This window comes from Watersipora subatra, chromosome 1 (assembly GCF_963576615.1).
Source record: "Watersipora subatra chromosome 1, tzWatSuba1.1, whole genome shotgun sequence".
NCBI classification, from domain to species: domain Eukaryota; kingdom Metazoa; phylum Bryozoa; class Gymnolaemata; order Cheilostomatida; family Watersiporidae; genus Watersipora; species Watersipora subatra.
The window spans coordinates 37,999,745-38,020,724 of record NC_088708.1 but is presented as its reverse complement, the minus strand read 5'-3'; the positions used below and the strand labels follow the sequence as shown (position 1 = coordinate 38,020,724).

General features: G+C 35.6%; 1 protein-coding gene across 2 annotated transcripts in view; it reads right to left on the bottom strand.

Annotated features, from left to right (window-relative positions):
- LOC137406795 (peroxisomal acyl-coenzyme A oxidase 1-like) overlaps positions 1-20,980 on the bottom strand; it is a 40,834-nt gene that overhangs the window by 8,289 nt on the left and 11,565 nt on the right. For both annotated transcript variants that reach the window (XM_068093410.1, XM_068093418.1), the window contains exons 6-10: positions 12,139-12,254; positions 1,514-1,683; positions 1,180-1,339; positions 831-1,021; positions 374-532 (exon numbers count right to left, since the gene is read on the bottom strand). In XM_068093410.1, coding sequence (XP_067949511.1) covers positions 374-532; positions 831-1,021; positions 1,180-1,339; positions 1,514-1,683; positions 12,139-12,254 — 796 coding nt within the window. The remainder of the gene's footprint in view (positions 1-373; positions 533-830; positions 1,022-1,179; positions 1,340-1,513; positions 1,684-12,138; positions 12,255-20,980) is intronic.

Genomic DNA, 20,980 nt, shown 5'->3' with positions numbered 1-20,980 from the left:
TACCACAACTACGTCCCATTTGAGCCGTTTGGAAAGAGAATCCAAACTACGGGGGTCTCGTGTGGCTGCGATTAACTGTTTGTTTTTGAGCTTTTAAGACCTTGTAATCACATTTCCACATATTTTGCACCTACAACGCAACAGAGTAAGACATGGTGAATCATTTCATATTAAATAACTGTCATGTGAATTTTGTTGCAAGCCAACCTTTAAGATTATTTATACATAGGATTACTCATGTTAGCAAATACTAGAAATTACCCATAACAGTTAAGATGATAACGATTGATATGATAATGGTTAAGATGGTAACATTTAAGATGATAAGAGTTAAAAAGTGCTCAGAGATATACTCAAATAGAAAACTACGTACATCAGTGCATTTAGTCTATAGGCTTTTAAATAGAATTCGAAGTTGAAAACTTTGGCAGACTTGAAGTGAACAGGAATATCAGCAGAATCCTTGAGGAATCCGATCATGCCTGGTAGTTCCTCCCCAGCTTGAGCCTTGCCGTAGAACTTAAGCAGTGACCTGAGAATAAGTATGATAATTTTACTGAGATAGAGGGTAGAGAGCTACTAATAATAATCATCTCATTACACTTACAAGTTACGATATAAAGGGACATCCAGGCTCTATCCTAAACAAGAGCCGCCACTCTCACCCTTCGTGATATGCAAACGATATTAAAGCTTAATAATCAGCGATTTTAGATGCAAAAGGTTTCTTCCAACAAAATAAGAAATCCAAAATATGGACATTTAGTAAAATTTAGGAATATAGGTGAGTGAAGGTAAAGACAAAGAAAGCACTAAACAGCCACACAAACCTAGCACACTGAAGATACATGACAGTGTTCTCTCCTTCATATGTGCAAGCAGGCACACATCGCTCGTATATTTTTGGTATGCCACTAGCATGACTATAGCCATGACCTCCACATGACCTTCGGCACACTTCTATCATAGCAGTGCACACTTCTGACGCATAAGCCTTCATTCCTGAGGTAAGCATGTGTATCTACAGCACAGACGATGCCTCATACAGTTGTGCAAGCTATGCAAGATCTCAAAACTGTCAATCTCAAGATATCTTGTTTAAAGCTATACGAGATGAAAGATGGAAGCATGCGAAAGAAGATAAATGTAGGGACAGGCAAGTACGATAATAACTCTCACCTCAGCCAGTCTTGAAATGTCTTCTGCCTGCACCGAGTTATATATCTCAGTATAGATATTTCGAACTGCCAAGCCTGTGAAGATGACTGCATAAGCTGTACTGATGGAAGGAAACAGCTTCATTTGCTGTGTTTGATAGTCAAGGATCTGAGGTTCTATGCTGCAGATAAGACAACATAAGAGGAATGAGAACTGAACTTCACTAAAAGATGATGAAGAGTGATTAAGCATGCAAAATTGAAATTTTCCCAGAACCCAGTTTATTTAATAATTAAGAAAATGCTGAATGTGAATAGGTGAAGGTAAGCTAGAGAGATGTCCAGGTATGACATACCCTTGTGAGTTGGTGGTTTGCCTGCGAACAGCACTGTATCTTGTGGCTATTGTAGCAGCCATAGCCAAGTCATTACCACAGCCTAGGGTGATCAGCATCCTCAATTGCACCATAGTGATATATGCTATTTGTGGCAGCTTCTGTCTTGTGTACTCCCCATCAGTAGACACCTTGCGAGTAGTTAACAACAGCGTGATGTGCAATGAACACGTAAACATAGTAGGAAGTGCATTTCTATAAAAACAATCTGGCGATTCACTTTCAAATCCGATACTAGCTAGCTGGCATATCAGATAATAGTCTTATTCATTTATGATCAGTGCAACAGTCAGTGCAACAGTCGGTGTCGTCAAGTAGGCTCAAGTGTTGATTTGGAAATGATTGTAAATAGATGCAACGGTGGCAATTACAAAGTTAGATTATGAATTAAAACGTGTACCTTGACAAAACCAAAACCACATTTTCACGATGGCATACAACGTATATTTGATAAGGAAGTCTTTTCAAAATGATATACACCTAAACGTGCCTTTCCGCAATGACCATGTACTGAACATTTTGAGAAGCAAAGTCAAATGTATTTTATGATGAAACCTACTTACAATTCCCTTGCCAACAAAAATTCCAGCCAGACTGTCAGAAAATATGTAGTGCTTTCTGTAAATAATTTAACGAGAACAGCTGAACTAAGCGAGATTGATGATCAAAGGCTACATAACTATATTTATAATCATCGGATTCAAGCTAACGCAATTTGTCCAAAATGAGATAGTGCAAAATAATATACAGTCAAAATCTAAAATAATTGTGCATGGTTGTTATGAGTAAATGCATGTTTTCATTGTGAGCAACAATTCTGTTTTTTTTTATTTATCAGCCTCCATTACACTGTTGGATTTTAGGTGTCATGTGATGATCTTTGCTCAATAACAATTTTTGTTGGAGCTCATATTGAACTGGTTAAAGGTGTGTCTGTAAATCTAGAATAACTTCCTATTTGAGCACAAGCAGCTGCGCAGGTCAAAGACAAATGCAACAATCAAAGTTATTGACTGTTGACGAGGCTGGTCAAACAGCTTTCTATGATTAGTGATGTTCCTTAAATCCCTCAAATGTGCATTGCAAAGAAATTCAGGTCTGTTTGCTATATTTGGTCATCATAATGAACCAAGTTACATCTCCATTACAATATGTCAAATCCTTTGGTAGCCAAATGTATATCTACTATATAAACGGCAAAATTTGTGTGTTTGCGTATTTGTCCACCTTATAGAGAGGTCTTTCCTTTTTCCCATTCCGTCATCCAAGCTAACTGATTTGATATTAGTAAATAAATCAATAAAATTAAATAAAATTTACTACTCATTAAATAGATTATTGAGTAGTGATTTACATGTAATTAATATGTACTGCAAAGGAGAAAGGTCACGTGAACGTTAGTTTTTCCCAGCCACACAGACAAATTGTTTTCGCGTTTTACCTACTAAATTAATTTTCTGCTTTAAAAAGGTAAATACTTCTCATTCAATGTTGTATTGTCTATGAATTGCCACAGCTCCACTACTTACATGTAAAAACGTTGGATTTGCCACTGTTCGTGATAGTAAACATGTTAATTTCCTTTCGCAGATGAGTTACTAATTTTTTTCCAGCTACGAGTACTGTAACTTACTACTACAGAACTCGCACGCGTACTCGGAGCGTTGCGATAGGCGATGATGAGAAAAAAGAGAGCAGCTGGTATCGACTTACTGTTACCCTGCTTTAGCCATGACCAGCTGTACGTCGCCTGCTCAAAAGTAGGCACAAACTAAAAACTGTTTGTTCATACACCCGACAGAAAAACGTAAAAAAAATGTTGTCTATCCGCAAGTGTTGCGTTAAATTAACATTGTGTTATTGTTATGCCATGCTTGCATTGAATTATCATTATGTTATTGTTATGTCATGCTATGTTCTTCATGTTCTGCTATACCTACATATTATCCACCTGCAACATTTTCTAACATATTGTTCAGTAGGACTATATATATATACAGTCAAACATGGATAACTCGTCCACGGATAGCTCGAACACATGGTTAATTCGAACATTTCCTTTGGTCCGTTCCCACGTAATGATAAATTGCTATAGATAACTCGAACTCAACACTGTTAATTCGAACTGTTTTTTTGCCCAACAGCTACCGAAACGGTTGTTTTCGCTTTAGAAAATCACTTTATTCAAAGCCATAGAGGTAAACTTCATCTTTTCGTAGTTCATAAGCGTCGTTATTACCACCATCGGCAAAATATTTCTGTCAACGACTTTTCTAAAAGTTTGGTGAATTTGATTTATACTGCGATACGATGAATAGCACGGGCTAGCCGGGTCACGCGCGCAAGAATTTTCGCCACGCACATACAAAACAAAAATCCCATGTTGTTTTGTATGTGCGTGGCGAAAATCCTTGAGTGCGTGACTCGGCTAGCCCGTGATGAATAGTTTTCCGACGTTGATTCCGTGTTGAATCAACGTCGGAATGTTGAATGTTTAAAACGTCTTAAAAAATGTTGTAATTAAACGTATACGTTGTCTGAGCTACAAAAAACTATTCATTGTTTGACCTAAACACAGAATACGTGTGTACATTCAATAAGTATCTATTAAAAAAGCGTGAGTGATATAGAATGTACCGTAAAACCTCGTAAAACTTCTAATTGAACTGCCTCGGAGGGTTGCTCTTAACGAATCCCAGGTAAAGTAAGGTAATCTGCATAAACTTCAAGAAAAAACGGCAAAATTGATTGTGGGTTAAACCCCAAAATAAAAAAATGTCTTTTCTTTTGAGCATTTCAACAACGATCAAGTTTTGCCAATGTCAATCTGAAAAACGTCCTGGCAATAACATCACCTCAAACAACAAACCAATCTCAAGTGATAGAAAAATCTCTATACTTTTTCATGAAAACGTTTTAAACTTTACATTAGAAGCATTTAATTTGAAACAAGCCATTTGTGCTTTTGATTTATATTATAGTTTGTATATGTACATGTATCTACTAATAAATAAGTAAATATATGGACTTGTGACAGTGCTCTGATAACTTGAATGCTCTGATAATTCGAACACTTTTGCTCGGTCCCTTGAAGTTCGAGTTATCCATGTTTGACTGTATATATTTTCAAGCATTCGTTTTCCTTATAGTATCTCATAAAAAGGCTATCATGTTCGCGTTATGTTTTATTACTGTAAGGTGCTAATTCTGTACCCGCCTTGACATCATACTGTCTGTGCTGTTATACATATAAATTTTATCAAGACAACCACATTACTGCGGCACTGTTTGTATATACCATGTCAAAAAACAGGCTATAGACGAAGAACTGTTGATGCATGCTTGGTGTTTAAAGCATGCAGTAATATTCCATTCAATAAATGTTGGCGATAGAAAAATATTTGTTAGAACTTCTTAAAAGATGCAAAATCTTTCAATACTGCCCGTTTAAAGAACTTCAATTTGCCTAAAAATGTCAATTTCATTACCAGTTATCTGTACAAAAATAGGACAGCTCCGATTTGAGTGGTTTGAGACTGATGCATTGCAGACTAACTGTAAAACACGTTGCAGATTTCCATTGTTCTCCAAAACATTATTGACATGTATGACTGCATATGTGTATGCATACTCTGATTAAGGCAACATTTTCGGTAGACTGCATGTTTGGAGTTGTTTTACAGTATGAAAGAATACTCGCAATAACCTCTTGCTGTACGTGAATCTGTTCCCCTAGACGGGTAATGCAGCTAGTATATATATATATATATATATACAGTGAAACATGGATAACTCGCCCTCGGATATATCGAACACATGGTTAATTTGAATGGATTTGCTTGGTCCGTTCCCACGCAATGATAAATGGCTTTATATAACTCGACCTCGGCACCGTTAACTCGAGCAGTTTTTTGCCGAATTCACAAACGTGGTTTCTGTTCAATTTATTTCGAAGGAGTTTCCACTAGTCGCGGAGCTGAGACTATTCTGCTTTCTTAACGAAAGCGCTTTTTATACGCGTATAGTGTACATACAATTTCCCCCGTACCGTATAATGGAACCGAAAAAGAAATCGTATAAAAATGATTAATAGGGTCGCTAAGACGTTCGCTCAGTTACGGCCAAGCTATAAACGTTAGAAGGTATTAGCGATAAAAATTTAATAAAGATAGACACAGCATGCAAAATACATATTGTAACAGCGATTATATGCGGATACATAAAGATAAAATGTCACAAATAGGCTCGTGGCTTGGCGTCCGCTACAACAGACATCCGCTTTACGATGGCATCACGCAAGCAAAGAAAAGCGTGGAAACCTTCTGACAAACTTAAAGTACTCGAGGAAATCGAAGCAGGACAAAAGCTATAAGCCTTATCAAAAAGAGAAAATCTTCCAAAAAGTACAGTGTCAATATGGATTAAACAAAAAGAAAGACCAAAATTCATTATGGCTAAGAGATCGTTCAATGTCGCACGATGATTTGGATGGTGTATTATTGACTTGGTTTAGACAAGTGCGTAGTGAAGGCGTACCTATCGATGGGCCAATTTTGTTAGAAAAGGCTAACAAGTTTTTACAGGATTTAGGAAAGGATACTACTGTTTCTCGCGGTTGGATCGACAGGTGGAAGAAAAGGCATTCTATTGGCAGTCAGATAGTTGTTGGAGAGTCAGCTGCAGTTAATGTTGGAGAAGTGGAAAAGTGGAAAGAAGAGGTGCTTACTCCATTACTTCAAACGTACACTTATGATGACATATTCAATATGGACGAAACCAGGTTGTTTTACAAGCTCATGGTCGACAAAACGTTGCACTTTAAAGGGGAGAAGTGTAGTGGAGGGAAGTTGTCAAAAGAAAGACTGACTGTGGCACTTTGCGCTAATATGTCGGGTACCGAGAAGGAAGTTCCTATTGTAATAGGAAAGTTCAAAAATCCCCGCTGTTTTAAAAATGTTACTAACCTTCCATGTCAGTATTACCACAATAAGAAGGCTTGGATGGTGAGTGACACCTTTCAAACATTGGTAAGAGATTTTGATCACCGGATGACCAGAAAAAACAGAAAAGTGCTTCTCATCATTGACAACTGTCCAGCACACCCAACTATGAATGGGCTTATGTCAATCAGGCCTCTATTTACACCACCCAATACCACAAGCGTGCTGCAACCTATGGACCAAGGAATCATTCGAACTTTTAAATCTTACTATCGTCAGCAAGTTTTGCAATTCACTGTTGATTACATTGACACTCATGGAAAGAAGCCAGATGCTTCTATCAATGTTTCGCAAGCAATACGCTGAGTGGACAGAGCATGGAGCCGTGTCACAAAATTAAGGATTGCCAACTGTTTTCACCACGGGTTTGGTCATACCAACCTTGATCAAACAGATGCGACTTTAACTGCTGATGATAATGAAGAAGGTGACACTGTGAGAAATCTAAATCTTCTACTACACACCATAGACTCTACATCAAATGTGACAGCAAGTAAGTAATCTTGAAATAGCCAACGCTGCTACATTATTATGAACTCGACCCGATAAAGGGCTAAATTTATGACTGTCTAAGGTGCCTAACAAATGTTTTAAAAATAGTGTTATTTAGCTTAAATTTAAGTTTGTTTTGCAGATGAACTTTTAGTGGTTGATGCAGACATTGCTGTTGCTGAGCGCTTGAGTGATGCAGAGGTTGTGCAGTCCGTGACATATTGTGGTACTCTCGATGAGTCCGATAGAGAGGATGAGGCTGAGATTGTTGAACCTGATCCACCTACCTTGGCTGATGCAAACAACGCTTTAGATGTCCTCAGACGTTTTATAGATACGAGAGAGTGCAAGGACTATAATAACTGTTTAAAATCTATTTCTACAATAAGTCACACCGTTGATTTTTGTCAAAAAAATACCTTGTCACAGACTACACTTGATAAGTTTTTTAAATGAAACAACTGATCAGATGTAAAGCATGCTTTTTTGCATTGGTCATGAATGTTTACTTATGTCCAGTTTTAAAAATTATCAGAAAGAATAGATATTTTTCTATTGGGCTGAGATTTGTTTGCAGTTTTAGGTGATGTGACTGACAAGACGTTTTAAGATTAAAATTGGAAAATTGATCTCAAGTAAAACAAAGGAAAAATGTCTTCTGAGCATTTTAACCGCGATTAGGTTTTGCCAATTTTAATCTAAAAAAGTTCTGGCAGTCACATCACCTAAAACAACACAAATCTCAAGTGTATAAAAATATCTATACTTTCTGATAAATGCTTCAAAACTCTACATCAGATGCCCTTTAACTTACAACAAACAACCTATACTTTAGTTTTATATATACATGTACATGTAGTTTATATATGTATCTACTGATAAATACATTCACTTGTGACTGTGCTCTGATAACTTGAATGCTCTGATAACTCAAACACTTTCGCTTGGTCCCGTGAAGTTTGAGTTATCCATGTTTCACTGTATATATATATATATATATATATATATATATATATATATATATATATATATATATATTATAAAACAATAAACATAGGTATTCCCATCCTAAGCTGCATCGAAATGGAGTGAATTTTGATAAACTTGCTTTATATGTTTCTGTGAGGGTCAGACTTTTATTACAAGACAGTGAATTTACACATCTTTGGTAAAATTCTCAGTACATCTTATTAAAAACTTGGTAAACTTGATTTTAATATTCTTTTTAATATACTACCCATCAACAGAGTAATGAGATATCTAAAATCTTGCTATAATATGATAAATTCTAGAAAGAATACTCGAAACAATCAATGAAATTATTGATGTTGACCCATTAAAAAACGCCTGTTTATCAACTCCCACAAATAATAGTACTTAAGAAATAGCTAGGATGATATGAATGCCTTGTTGATATTGAACATATACAATTGTAATACACTTGTTACAAGTAGTTTTGCAGTGTTTCAAGTTGCCAGAATTGCTATAATGGTACAGCCAATTCAATTACAGTAATACTTCAACTTACGAGTGCTCTAACGTACGAGAAACTTGAGATACGAGCCAGCTTTTAAGCAAGTTTTAGCACTAACATATGAGCAATGTTTGAGATACGAGCACGTGAGTCAGTTGCAAAGTACGCCGGAGGTGTTTTATGAGAACAGCATCACTCTGTATTTTTCAACTACTCAGGTTATACTTTTGTACCGTGTTTTCTGTGCGCAATTTTCAGTGCAGAATTATGTGAATTAAAAATACGGTGCGTAGACCGAAAGTTTGCCAGTAAAATGAAAGATAATGGAAAGAAAAAGCAAATGATAATAATTGATATTAAATGGAAAATTATTGTAAAATATGCGAAATGTGTATGCATGATTGATCTAGCTCAGCAATATGACAGAAATACGTCTACAATCATCAAACTGAAGGGTTATATTCAGGGCATTTAGTTTGCAAAAGGACTAACCATAGTTTCTAAACGACGCAGCGATCTTCACGACCGCTGATGGAGAGACTGCTCAGGCATTGGATAAAAGATAAACAGTTGGCCGGTGACAGCGTAACTGAAACGATGTTTCAATAGAGGCGAAAAGGCCTGTGATTAAAAAGCAAAAAGGCCTATGTGAAAAGGCCAGTGCTATCTATAAAAATAGCCTTTCGGACAAGTTGGCTAGTGGTCGTGCATTAACCCTTTGTGACGATACCAGTGTTCGTCCTAATCGCAACACGTTGAAAGGGCGACAAAGGCAAACGTCCTTACATAGGTTTATCTTAAAACGGCCGGCTAATCGTGAAAGCAAAACAAAGGAAAAATTAGCTAACCAGCGAGAAACTTCCAACTATGAACGCCGAAGAAATTTTAATTACGAAAAATGAAAGTTTGCTTTTAGGTTTGCTTTTAAGTTTGTTTTTTAAGACTTTGATAAAATCCAAATTTATCAAATTCAACTGTTGTATTAAAGAATAAGACTTATATCTCCCTCCCTGGCAAATGCTAGCGTTAGCTGCTACTGTATGTATTTAATTTTACATTTTAATTAATCACATTTCCTTGCATTGTTTTTTATTTGTTGCTTTTTGAAAGCATGTGGTAAGTTAGGACAATAACCAACATGTTTTTTCTGTTACAATATCTTGTTTTGAGTGTTTTATTTGCATTTTTAGAGTATAGAAACCAATTAATATATATTTAATTGTTCTATATATAAATAAATTGCACCAACATGCGAGTAAATTGACATACGAGCTCAGTCTCGGAACGCATTAAGCTCGTAAGTCGAAGTATGACTGTATATATCAGTAATATCATTTCAATTGTATTTTATATAATTAATGCTTATTGGGCGCCCAAAAATACCCAAATTTTTAAGAGGCATTACACTTATATATGGCACTATATATAACACTTATATATGGCACTATATATAACACTTATATATGGCACTATATATAACACTTATATTATGGCACTATATATAACACTTATATATGGCACTATATATAACACTTATATATGGCACTATATATAACACTTATATATGGCACTATATATAACACTTATATATGGCACTATATATAACACTTATATATGGCACTATATATAACACTTATATATGGCACTATATATAACACTTATATATGGCACTATATATAACACTTATATATGGCACTATATATATCACACTTATATATGGCACTATATATAACACTTATATATGGCACTATATATAACACTTATATTATGGCACTATATATAACACTTATATATGGCACTATATATAACACTTACATATGGTACTATATATAACACTTATATTATGGCTGCTAGTGGTGAATTGCAATGAGCATTTATGAGCTAGACCAACCTATCATTCTTTAAACTTGTAAATAGCTCCAAACACTTGTGTTCAAGCGTGCAATGAATCAGCACAACATACTGCAGTCGAGTGGTTGATGACTAATGTATAAATTAGGTGCGCCATATTTGTTATCACGCTTCCTTGTAATATTGTATGGCCATTCATGCTTTTTACTCCGTTTTGAACCTTGGCAAACCGATCCTATCTATTACATCTAATTTACAAAGCAAATGTTTCAAGAAACTGTAGATGTTGTATGTTGAGACACATACTTCTCAAATTTTACATCATGTGCCAAGAAACTGGCACACGTCAGGCAAAAACTAGGGTATACATGTACATGTAAATATATAAATGTATTTGTTTAATGCTATAAGTAATTACTGGAAGTAATCATTTTTGCTTTTAGGCTAAGAAACGAATTAAATGTTAATTTTAATGCTAAAATGCAAATGTTAAAATTAAAAGAAACGAATTAAACGAAATAAAAATACAATGTATTTTTGATAGAATTTTTGCACTAAAGTAAGATGGTTTCACTCAAGTATGAATTAAATTTGCATGTCAAGGTTTGTACATATTTATTACTGATCAATTTATTTATTACTATTACTTGCTGACCAATAATAGTATTTTTAACTTTAAAACTAGCTTTTTGTCCGTCTAACATTAAAATTATTTATGTTAGAAGAAACTGTTTCTGTTCCAATATATTATCATATATTAGAAGAAATAAATATGTAACTTTAACATACTGTCAGTTGACCTGTAATAATTCTCTATGGATACTTATACTCAAACCAGATACATTCAAATGTCATTTCATTACAGAAGGTCAATGTTAACAAGGAAGAATTTTTTACTGATCATGGCGAATAAAGCAGCCTTTAAAACATGCATAAGAAAAGTAATTCCATGTTGCTTGGAGTTGCCTCTTCTTAATTTTGTGCTCCAAAAAATATTGACTTCAAACAAAAAATAATTCTCTGCTCAAACTCCATTATTGGATGCATTGTCAACAGCTTATAATTTTACACTATTATACTGTTGAAGGAAAAATCATTTCAATTAAAATTGTATTAACAACAATAATGGCAAATCGGAGTTATGACACTTCACATTTTCATTCTGGAGCCAGGAACAGTGATGGGATTTAAAACCTATACTTATTATGTTCACAACATATTTGGTGGAATGAGCCACGACTGAGCCACGACTGCTATAACATTATTTGAGCATAAAAATGCATACATTATGTACTGAGTTATAATTTATCAAAAAACTTCAGAATTTGTTTCTGGGAAAATTACTTTGTGCAACAAGCCAATTCCTTTCAAGATTACACATTATATGTAAAAAGTGTATTTTGTAGTGGCTATAGATGAAGGTTTGACCGTGGGTAGCTGATAGTGTACTGAAAAATGGATAATTTCCTATGCAGCTCTTTTTGCACATGAATTTTTTGAAATACCAACTCAGGACAATATCATCAATTAGTAGAAACACCCAAGCTTCTAGAGAATGCTAACACTACCAAATTGTAAAGCGATAAGCTGCTTTTTTAATTGCAGCACTCACACATAGAATTGACTGTTTTTTGTACTAAAGTGTTTACTCCTCCCATCTAAACTTAAAGTGTTTACTCCTCCCATCTAAACTACTAAAGTGTTTACTCCTCCCATCTAAACTGCTAAATTTAGCGAAAATTATAACAAGAATAAGTGGAGACATCTACCTGAGTGTATCGCATAAGCATGTTTGTTCTTGGTATGCGATAGTTATTAAACCGGAGGTAGCCATTGTCCATGTTGTCATAACCAAACTTCCTGTTGATATCCCCCAACTCAATCCCTGCAAACAGTCACAGTGCTGCAGTTGATAAATAGCCAAATCGAGCAAACTTAATCAATGAAATACGTGAAAAGACAAATCTTCTGCTGAAAAGTTCTCTACGATCTAACATCATCCCATATCATTCCTTATCTTATGTATCAGTTTTAAACAACCTCTGAAACTGTAGAGTAATACTTTGGAGAAATTTGGCTAGATGATAATCACAAAGTAAAATGAACTCTCTTGTCCACTGCATAGCTCTTTACTTGAGACTAATGCTTTAACTCAATAGCAACTTTAGTTTAACTCTGGGTTCTTTAGAAAAACAACCATGCAGTGGCTACTGCTACTGTGGCCGAGTACGCGAGAGGCCGAGTACGCGAGAAGCCAAGCACGCGAGAGGCCGAGTACACGAGAGGCCGAGTACGCGAGAGGTCGAGTACGCGAGAAATCGAGTACGCGAGAGGCCGAGTACGTGAGAGGTCGAGTACGCGAAAGGCCGAATACGCGAGAGGCCGAGCACGTGAGAGGTCGAGTACGCGAGAGGCCGAGCACGCGAGAGGTCGAGTACGCGAGAAATCGAGTATGTGAAAGGCCGAGTATGCAAAAGGCCAGTTTCAAGAACAGTGTTGCTGCGTATTTCTTGTGAAATCAGTTCGAAATTTTTTTTAAAAGGTCCGCTGAAGGCAAAAGGTTCGCTGAAGGCAAAAGGTCCGCTAAAGGCAAAAGGTCCGCTAAAGGCAAAAGGTCCGCTGAAGGCAAAAGGTCCGCTAAAGGCAAAAGGTCCGCTAAAGGCAAAAGGTCTGCTAAAGGCAAAAGGTCCGCTGAAGGCAAAAGGTCCGCTGAAGGCAAAAGGTCTGCTAAAGGCAAAAGGTCCGCTGAAGGCAAAAGGTCCGCTAAAGGCAAAAGGTCCGCTGAAGGCAAAAGGTCTGCTAAAGGCAAAAGGTCCGCTGAAGGCAAAAGGTCCGCTAAAGGCAAAAGGTCCGCTAAAGGCAAAAGGTCTGCTAAAGGCAAAAGGTCCGCTGAAGGCAAAAGGTCTGCTAAAGGCAAAAGGTCTGCTAAAGGCAAAAGGTCCGCTGAAGGCAAAAGGTCCGCTAAAGGCAAAAGGTCCGCTAAAGGCAAAAGGTCCGCTAAAGGCAAAAGGTCTGCTAAAGGCAAAAGGTCCGCTGAAGGCAAAAGGTCCGCTGAAGGCAAAAGGTCTGCTAAAGGCAAAAGGTCCGCTAAAGGCAAAAGCGAGTAAAAAGTCAGAAAAAAATAAAACAAAGACAAAATTAGAGTCAAGTTTAGTAAAATATCAAAACTATAAAAATGTAGTTGCACTAAATTTTAGTTGATTCTATCAGATATAATATATATATTATATCAGATATAGGCATAAGTATAGGCATTATTTTATCATTTACAATTGTTTTTGATGCTTGAGGTGGCCTGACTGCTAAGATGTTTCAACATTAAAATCGACAAAATTTTATCGCTGTCAAATCGCTCGGCAGAAAAAGATGTGCCCAGACTTGCCCAGTGTGATGTATATGGTGAGGCAGTCTGCCTTTATCTCTCTTACTCACATCGGCTATTGCGATTAAAGTCGAGTCCTACGCGGCTTTATTGGCAGATATTTTATTTTGTATTTGCTCATGATTGCTAAAATAAAATTGTAAATCCAGCTACAGATACATTATAAGTGATAAGTGTCTTAAAAATGTGATTGCACCATCGAAGTCATTCAAATAAAATTAGGCCCAATATAAGACTACAGCGTCCGCTCCAATTTGATGTCATTTTTGTCTTTTTAGACTAACCCCGTCCAGAGATATTCAAGCGTTTGAATGAGATAATTTTCTAAAACGCTCAGATTCAAGTGGGTGCGTTTATCATGACATATATAGTGAGCATATATGAAAAGTCCGTGACCAATAAATATATACGATCTCTTCTTTAGCCAATCATCAAAACAAAATTTTTATTTAGGCTATAATAAATGTTATCGCTAGTAAAACGCGTTGTCTGCGATCTCGAAGATTTTCGTCGTTAGGGAATTGACTGAATTATTAATGAAACACACTGAATTGACACCTTTTATTGACGAACAACAGAATTTTAATAATGCTTCTAGTTCCAGCGAAGGTGACTCGGAGCTTTCTGAGCATCAGGTAGTGAAAGATTGGGGCAGACAGCCTATGGTTGGAGCTGACATGCGCCAGCAGCGTTATGCTTCAGAGGAAGATAGGAGAATGGAGGTATCAAGGATAGAATGAATCTATCCTTGAGAGGATAGAATGAATCTATCCTTGACTTTGAGTCTCCCATACAATAATCCTTATAATACTATACTTATCTCTTATACGTTATAATAATATAAACTAAAGGTAATAATTCTACTACTCATGAATACATTTACTAATTGATACAATCATAATTATTTGCTCTCACCAACCATCGTTTCATAACTTTTTTATCGTATCAGGTAGCTATAATACTCGCTTCAAATTTTCTTTAGCAAGTAAATTAGATTCATGATTAGAATTTGTATTCACTTCTAGAAAGTGAAGAAAATGGATTGATCAATGCTCATTCTTTAACTCCAGAAAGAAAGCTTCGAATTGTTGGCTTGGCGTACTTATGCTTTTGTTAAACATTTGTTCATTTTGTAATTTTACACTTTCAATCTATCTAGCTCTAAAATTGAACGCTTTCAGTATATGCACGTTAGAACGACATATCTATGAATAACATACACTTATTACATTTGTTTTATTGATTACAGATGTTTATGTGATGTCACCAGTGGAATAGTTCAAAGTGGAACAGTTATTGGAACAGTTATTGGAACAGTTATTGGAACAGTTATTGGAACAGGTATGTCAGTGTGGAAACTGCCACACACTTCCAAGCGACATTCAATGAGTGATCCAAAGATAATGAAAGTTTAATATTTTGTTTGTACCCTAGTATAAAAATGTAGAGTGTCTGAAACCATCTGAAAGGCTGCAGGAACATGATATGTAAAACATGGTATGTAAAGACAGAGGAAGTCATGCACCTACAGATCATTGGTTTTTTGGACATACCCGGAAGGACTTGCTAGAGCGGAGTGGTGACCACTAACAACCTGCGTATACGACATAGTGAGAGCTACATATCTTAGGACCAAAGATGAAGAGGAATAGGCCGATACAATACATACTGAGTTTGAGTTTACTGCAGTAGAGTAACTTGCCCTATTATATGAGCTGAAACTATGAGTGGTCAGGACGTGGATGTTTGTAATGAAAACTTTTTGCTGAGATAAAAAATTATTTGGCTTGCAAAAATTATAAAATAATGTTAAAAATAAAGCAAAACGTGATTGGCAGAACATATGGAATACATTGCAGCCCCATTGTTACCTGTGCCAAAAACTTGTCTAATAGGTAGGTTTATGGTGTGTAATCAGGGCTGTATTGGCAGGTACTTTTGCATGGTGGACTCAATTCCAACGGACCAAATACTAGGAGCTAATCAAAAAATTTAATGCTCCACGATACTAAGTGAAAACAGGTGAGTTCACGCTACAAACCGTCAACCAGGTGCAAGAATGGTTTTATTAACCCTTTGCCAAAATCAATGGGTTGATTTTATCAATCGAAATTAGCATTGTTTTGAGTTCACTATTTTTTTGTAAAATCAAAAAAAGATTTGTTTTGTACTTGAAGCAACTAATCAAATGTGACCATTAAATTCTTTTCTACAAATTGATACTAATAACGACTAGACAACGTTGATTATACATGACATTTTAGGGATGGTCTCAGATGGAGTTGGTTGCCATATATTCAAACATATTCTTTTTAAAGATATGACTTGCTTGTTTTTTCTAGTGACTAGTTTCCAGGGTGGGTAGTAACTGAGAACTTCGCCGATACGATGGCCTCGATGAAATAACTTAACTCGACAACTTGATTACCGGAGACTGGCTGAGTCGTAGTCGGTATTCCGATGTTTACCTAGCATTTAGAGGGAACTATTATGATAATTTTTTAATTACTTCTATTTGAGACGTTTAAAGATGTTATTGAATCAAAAAGGTTGATTTAATGATATTAAGACGAATAAAACGCTAAAACATCAGCTACAATTTGATGCCATTTTTGTCTTCATAGACTAACCCTGTCCAGAGATAAGTGTTTGAATGAGGTCATCTTTCAAAAAGCTCAGATTCTAGCGGGTGCTTCATTCGTGACGTGATGAGTGATACGCGTGAAATGAGTCCACGAGAGAAAAATATAAGATCACTTCATTAGCCAATCATCAGCACGCAATTTTTATATAGGTCTTAATAAATGTTATCAATCGATCGTAAAACGGTTTGTCTGTGATTTCAAAGATTCTCATTGTTAGGGATTTCACTCTATCGCTAGTTAGTTACGCGCATCGACTAGTAGTAGATTTTAGTAGCTACGTGAATCGATATTTAATTTACTGATTTATTTGACATCTTCAATTTACTGAATTACTGCACTCAAAGTGACTCAAAGTTTCCTGAGCTTCAGGTGATTAAAGATTGGGACAGACAGGTTATGATTAGAGCTGACAGGGGCCAACAGCGTTATGCTGCAGAGAAAGATAGGAGAATGGAGGTAAATTTATCTTTAACTTTGAGTATTATTTACATATATTCTAAACTAACGGTAATAAGTTTAGTACTCATAAATACATTTACTAATAAGTAAAATTATAACTTTTAGCTATCACGAACCATCATTTCATAACTTTGTAATCGTTTCACAACTTTTTATCGTTTCACCTAGCTATAACATTTGCTTAAAATTTTCTTTGGCATTTTTATCTAGTAAATTAGAGTTATCCCACGACCAAACACGAGCGGAGCGATTGTTTGGGAGCTTTATGATAAATGCATATGTGCACACAACTTACGAAAATTATTCATCAACACCGTCGCAAACCCTTGTACCGAAATCTCATCAACAGATTTAACCATTTATCAATGGAGTCGTTTGAGAATAATAACGATACAAAATACATATAAACCTATTTAAATATATTACCAAGTCTTTATTATTGTAGACAATATCCTAAACCTTACCCATCTGATAGGATAATACATAACTAAACAGATTATTTGGCCTAAAATCGCTATTAAAACCTGACAAGCCTCTTTCAATCAAAATTAAGACCGGCCAACGAAACGGCAATAAAGCCGTGCGACCGAAAGTAGAACCAATAAGTCATGCGTATTTCACAAGAAAACGTGCCCATTTCACCAGTCTATGGCATTGTCTAATTGCCGAAGGTTTTTAATATCTTTCCATTTTTAATATCTTGCAAAAATATTTAATTATAAGAATAATTATTCGATTTTATAAAATTGTTTTAAGATTTAATTTTAATAATCATTTGAATTTATATATCTGAAGGTTTCTGTAATTAACGTAGACCGTTTGAGGCGTAGACCGATTTACAGGTACGAAATTGTGGTACACAGTTTATCAGCTTGTTTTTTTTGTCCAATTACCGAAGGCTTCATAAAATTATTTAGAACGTTAGCCAAAATTCTTTACATCTTATGTACAAGCTAGGGCCGAACTACAATGCCCCTTCATGACAAGAACATTCTTTTATTTTGCTCCAGTTTGCAGAAAACTTCCGGACGCGTGAATGCTAATGCTCGCTTTCTGTTACAGATCGCTATGAAACCCAATCTACATGTTCAACACAACCAACTTTCAAACTGTGTATATTACACAGCAGCTTGCCATTTTACTTCTAATATTGCATTTCTCCTATTGCACGGGAGAGATATAAACATATAACCTTTTCCTTTTATTATTGTTGTTTGTTGTACGTAATGACACCCAGTACATTACAGCTACCATTGCAGCTACCATTGCACTGCAGTGCCACTTGACTGCTAATATTGCATTTCTCAACCAGCAGTACCATTTCTTTTTTCCAATATCACTTTGGTCGTAGGCTGTATGACAGGGGAATTTATAGCGATTAGAATTTATGTTCATTTTTCATTTCTAGAAAGTGAGGAACATTGATTGATCAATGCTCATCTTCAACTCTCAGGAACAAACCTTCGAATTGTTGGCTTTGCGTATTTATGCTTTTGTTAAACATTTATTCAGTTTTAAAATTACACTCGCAATATATGTATCTAATTCTCAAATTGAAAGCTTTTAGTAGATACGACATATATATGAATGACATTAATTACATTTGTTTTATTGTTACAGGATGTTTATGTGGTTCACTACGGGAGTAGTCATGTCAGTCTGGAAACTGCCATAAATGAGAAAGAGAGACACGAATGTGTGCTGCACAAACCATAATATGTTTCGTTTGAGTTGCTGCCGTACACTAATTTGTCCTATTATATGAGCTGAAGCTATGTGAATGGCCACGACTTGGATGGATGTTTTTAATAAAAACTTTGTGCTGCGATGAAAACTTTTTGGCTTGTAAAAATAAAATAATAAAATAATATTGTTGAAGACAATGCAAAACATGATTTGCAGAACATCGAATACATCATAGACCTGTTTCCCTGTGTTGAAATCTTCTCTGATAGATGAATTTATGAAATGTAATCAGAGTTGTATTGGCTTTTGCATAGCTCGACTCAATTCCAACAGACCAAATATCAAATTCAAAAAATGTTATGCTCCACCCTACTAAGTGAAAACAGGTGAGTCCACAAACCGCCAACCAGGTGCAAGAATGGCTTTAGTAAACATTCGCGAGAATAGATGGGTTAATCGATTTTAATGAAATTGACGTTGTTTTGCGTTCATTGTTTTGATCAACTCATAAAACCATTTGTTTTGTACAGTGCACCCTCGAAATATGATTACCCTGATATACGATATTTTTCACCTTACGAAGTTGAACATTGTAAGATCTTCACCTCATCATACGAATTTTATTTCACCATATGAATTCGAGAAAAATTTCGCCCGAGTTAAAATTTGGCGGTCGGTGTGCTCATAACGCACGTCGAAATAACAAAGACGCCAAACTAAAGTTCGCCGAAAACATTTTCAAAGCGTTTATAAGAGACATGATGACTGACTTTTCTCAGGTCAGCATACCGCGTGGGAAATTTCGTGTAAAACCCACAAGCGAAAGCAAATATTCATTTTAGCGTTATACTCTCTTTTACAATAAACTTTTAGTCAGCATACGTATTTAACAACAAGCATCTATATTTAATTCATTAGCTGTGGAATCTGAGACCGATACAAACGTTACAAGATGAAGGAAAAATGATTTCTATGACAGCAAAATTGGAAGTCATAAATAAATAGGGAGAAAGCGCCCGTTTTGTTAATATTGTCGAGGAATATGGTCGAAATCAATTTAATCAACCATTTAGTGGAGAGGAAGTAGAAGAGACAGAAAAGCCTACATCGGCAGAAAAATTTCAAATGTTCAACCAGACACGCGAAATTTTACAATGAAAGTGAAGACAGACACTGATGAACGATAAAATTCGTGATAAAAAGTTGAAATTCAGTAAAATAGTTCAAAATACATACTAAAACTTAGTTTTAAGAGTGAGTTTAGCAAGCTAAACTTATTTGAAGCGAATTCAAAGTTTGTTATGCGTACCTTTTGAAGGTAAGAACTCTTTACCGTACGTACTGCATTTGTTACCCACATTATAATTTTGCATTTTATTGCAGATCATAACCATTAAAATACACTAAATACAATACAGTTACTGTAGGTAACTATATTGTTAACATATAATTACCTACAGTTAAAGTTAACATAATAATGTGTTGCTAATTTTCAATATGTACATTTTTATAAAATTTTGATGATGTTTACCAGGGGATGATTGCATTGTATAATTACAATGGTCTCTATACTCCTACATACGAATTTTTCACCATACGATGCCAACCCTGGAATGGATCAACATAGTATCTCGAGGGTGCACTGTATACTTGAATTAACTAATCGAATGCGACCAGTGAATCTCTTCTACAAATTGATACTGATAATGAGATTTGCCCCGATTTTAATATCAGAATCGGTGCCGCTATGGGTGTTAAGTATCTGAATCGGTATCGGCCGATCTTTTCTTAAAAAATCGGAAACTTCAGATACTTTTTACAAATCAACTATTTAGCAGAAAACAGTATTTCAGTCTGATACACTAATAAAAAATCATCAGCTGCAAGTTCCTTATTTTTACCTAATGAATTCCGAGCCTGTCACACAATCTATTTCATGGCTATAGTCTGATAAACATCCACACAGCTGAGGAATCTTTTGACTTTAGTCAGGATTTAATCACAAAGTGCGGTATTTCCCAATTACAGCGATATGATTTATTGCAGCCAATCACGAACAAGAGAACAATGATGAGAAACAAGAATTTGGTGTAATATTTCTATTTACTAGCATTACGAAAGTAATTTGAGCAGTCGATGCATAAAGTTATCTACATGTAACTCTCTCTTGATCCTGACGATCTATTGTGTCATTTGTATCGCATAAAATAACCTCAGTGGCTTATCGGTATTTAGCCTGTCCTCCATCACCTGGGGCAAGTGAGTGCTTATTCAGTACGACTGGCTACATCGATAGTGATAGAAGATAGAGGTGTCTCACTGAGAGAATTGAATCACTAATGGTAATTAAAAGATACATTGATTTGCTCTAAACTTGTACAAGCGCAGCAGTTCGTTCAGCAATAGAAGAGAGACTTCATTATCACAAAGAAAGTTGTA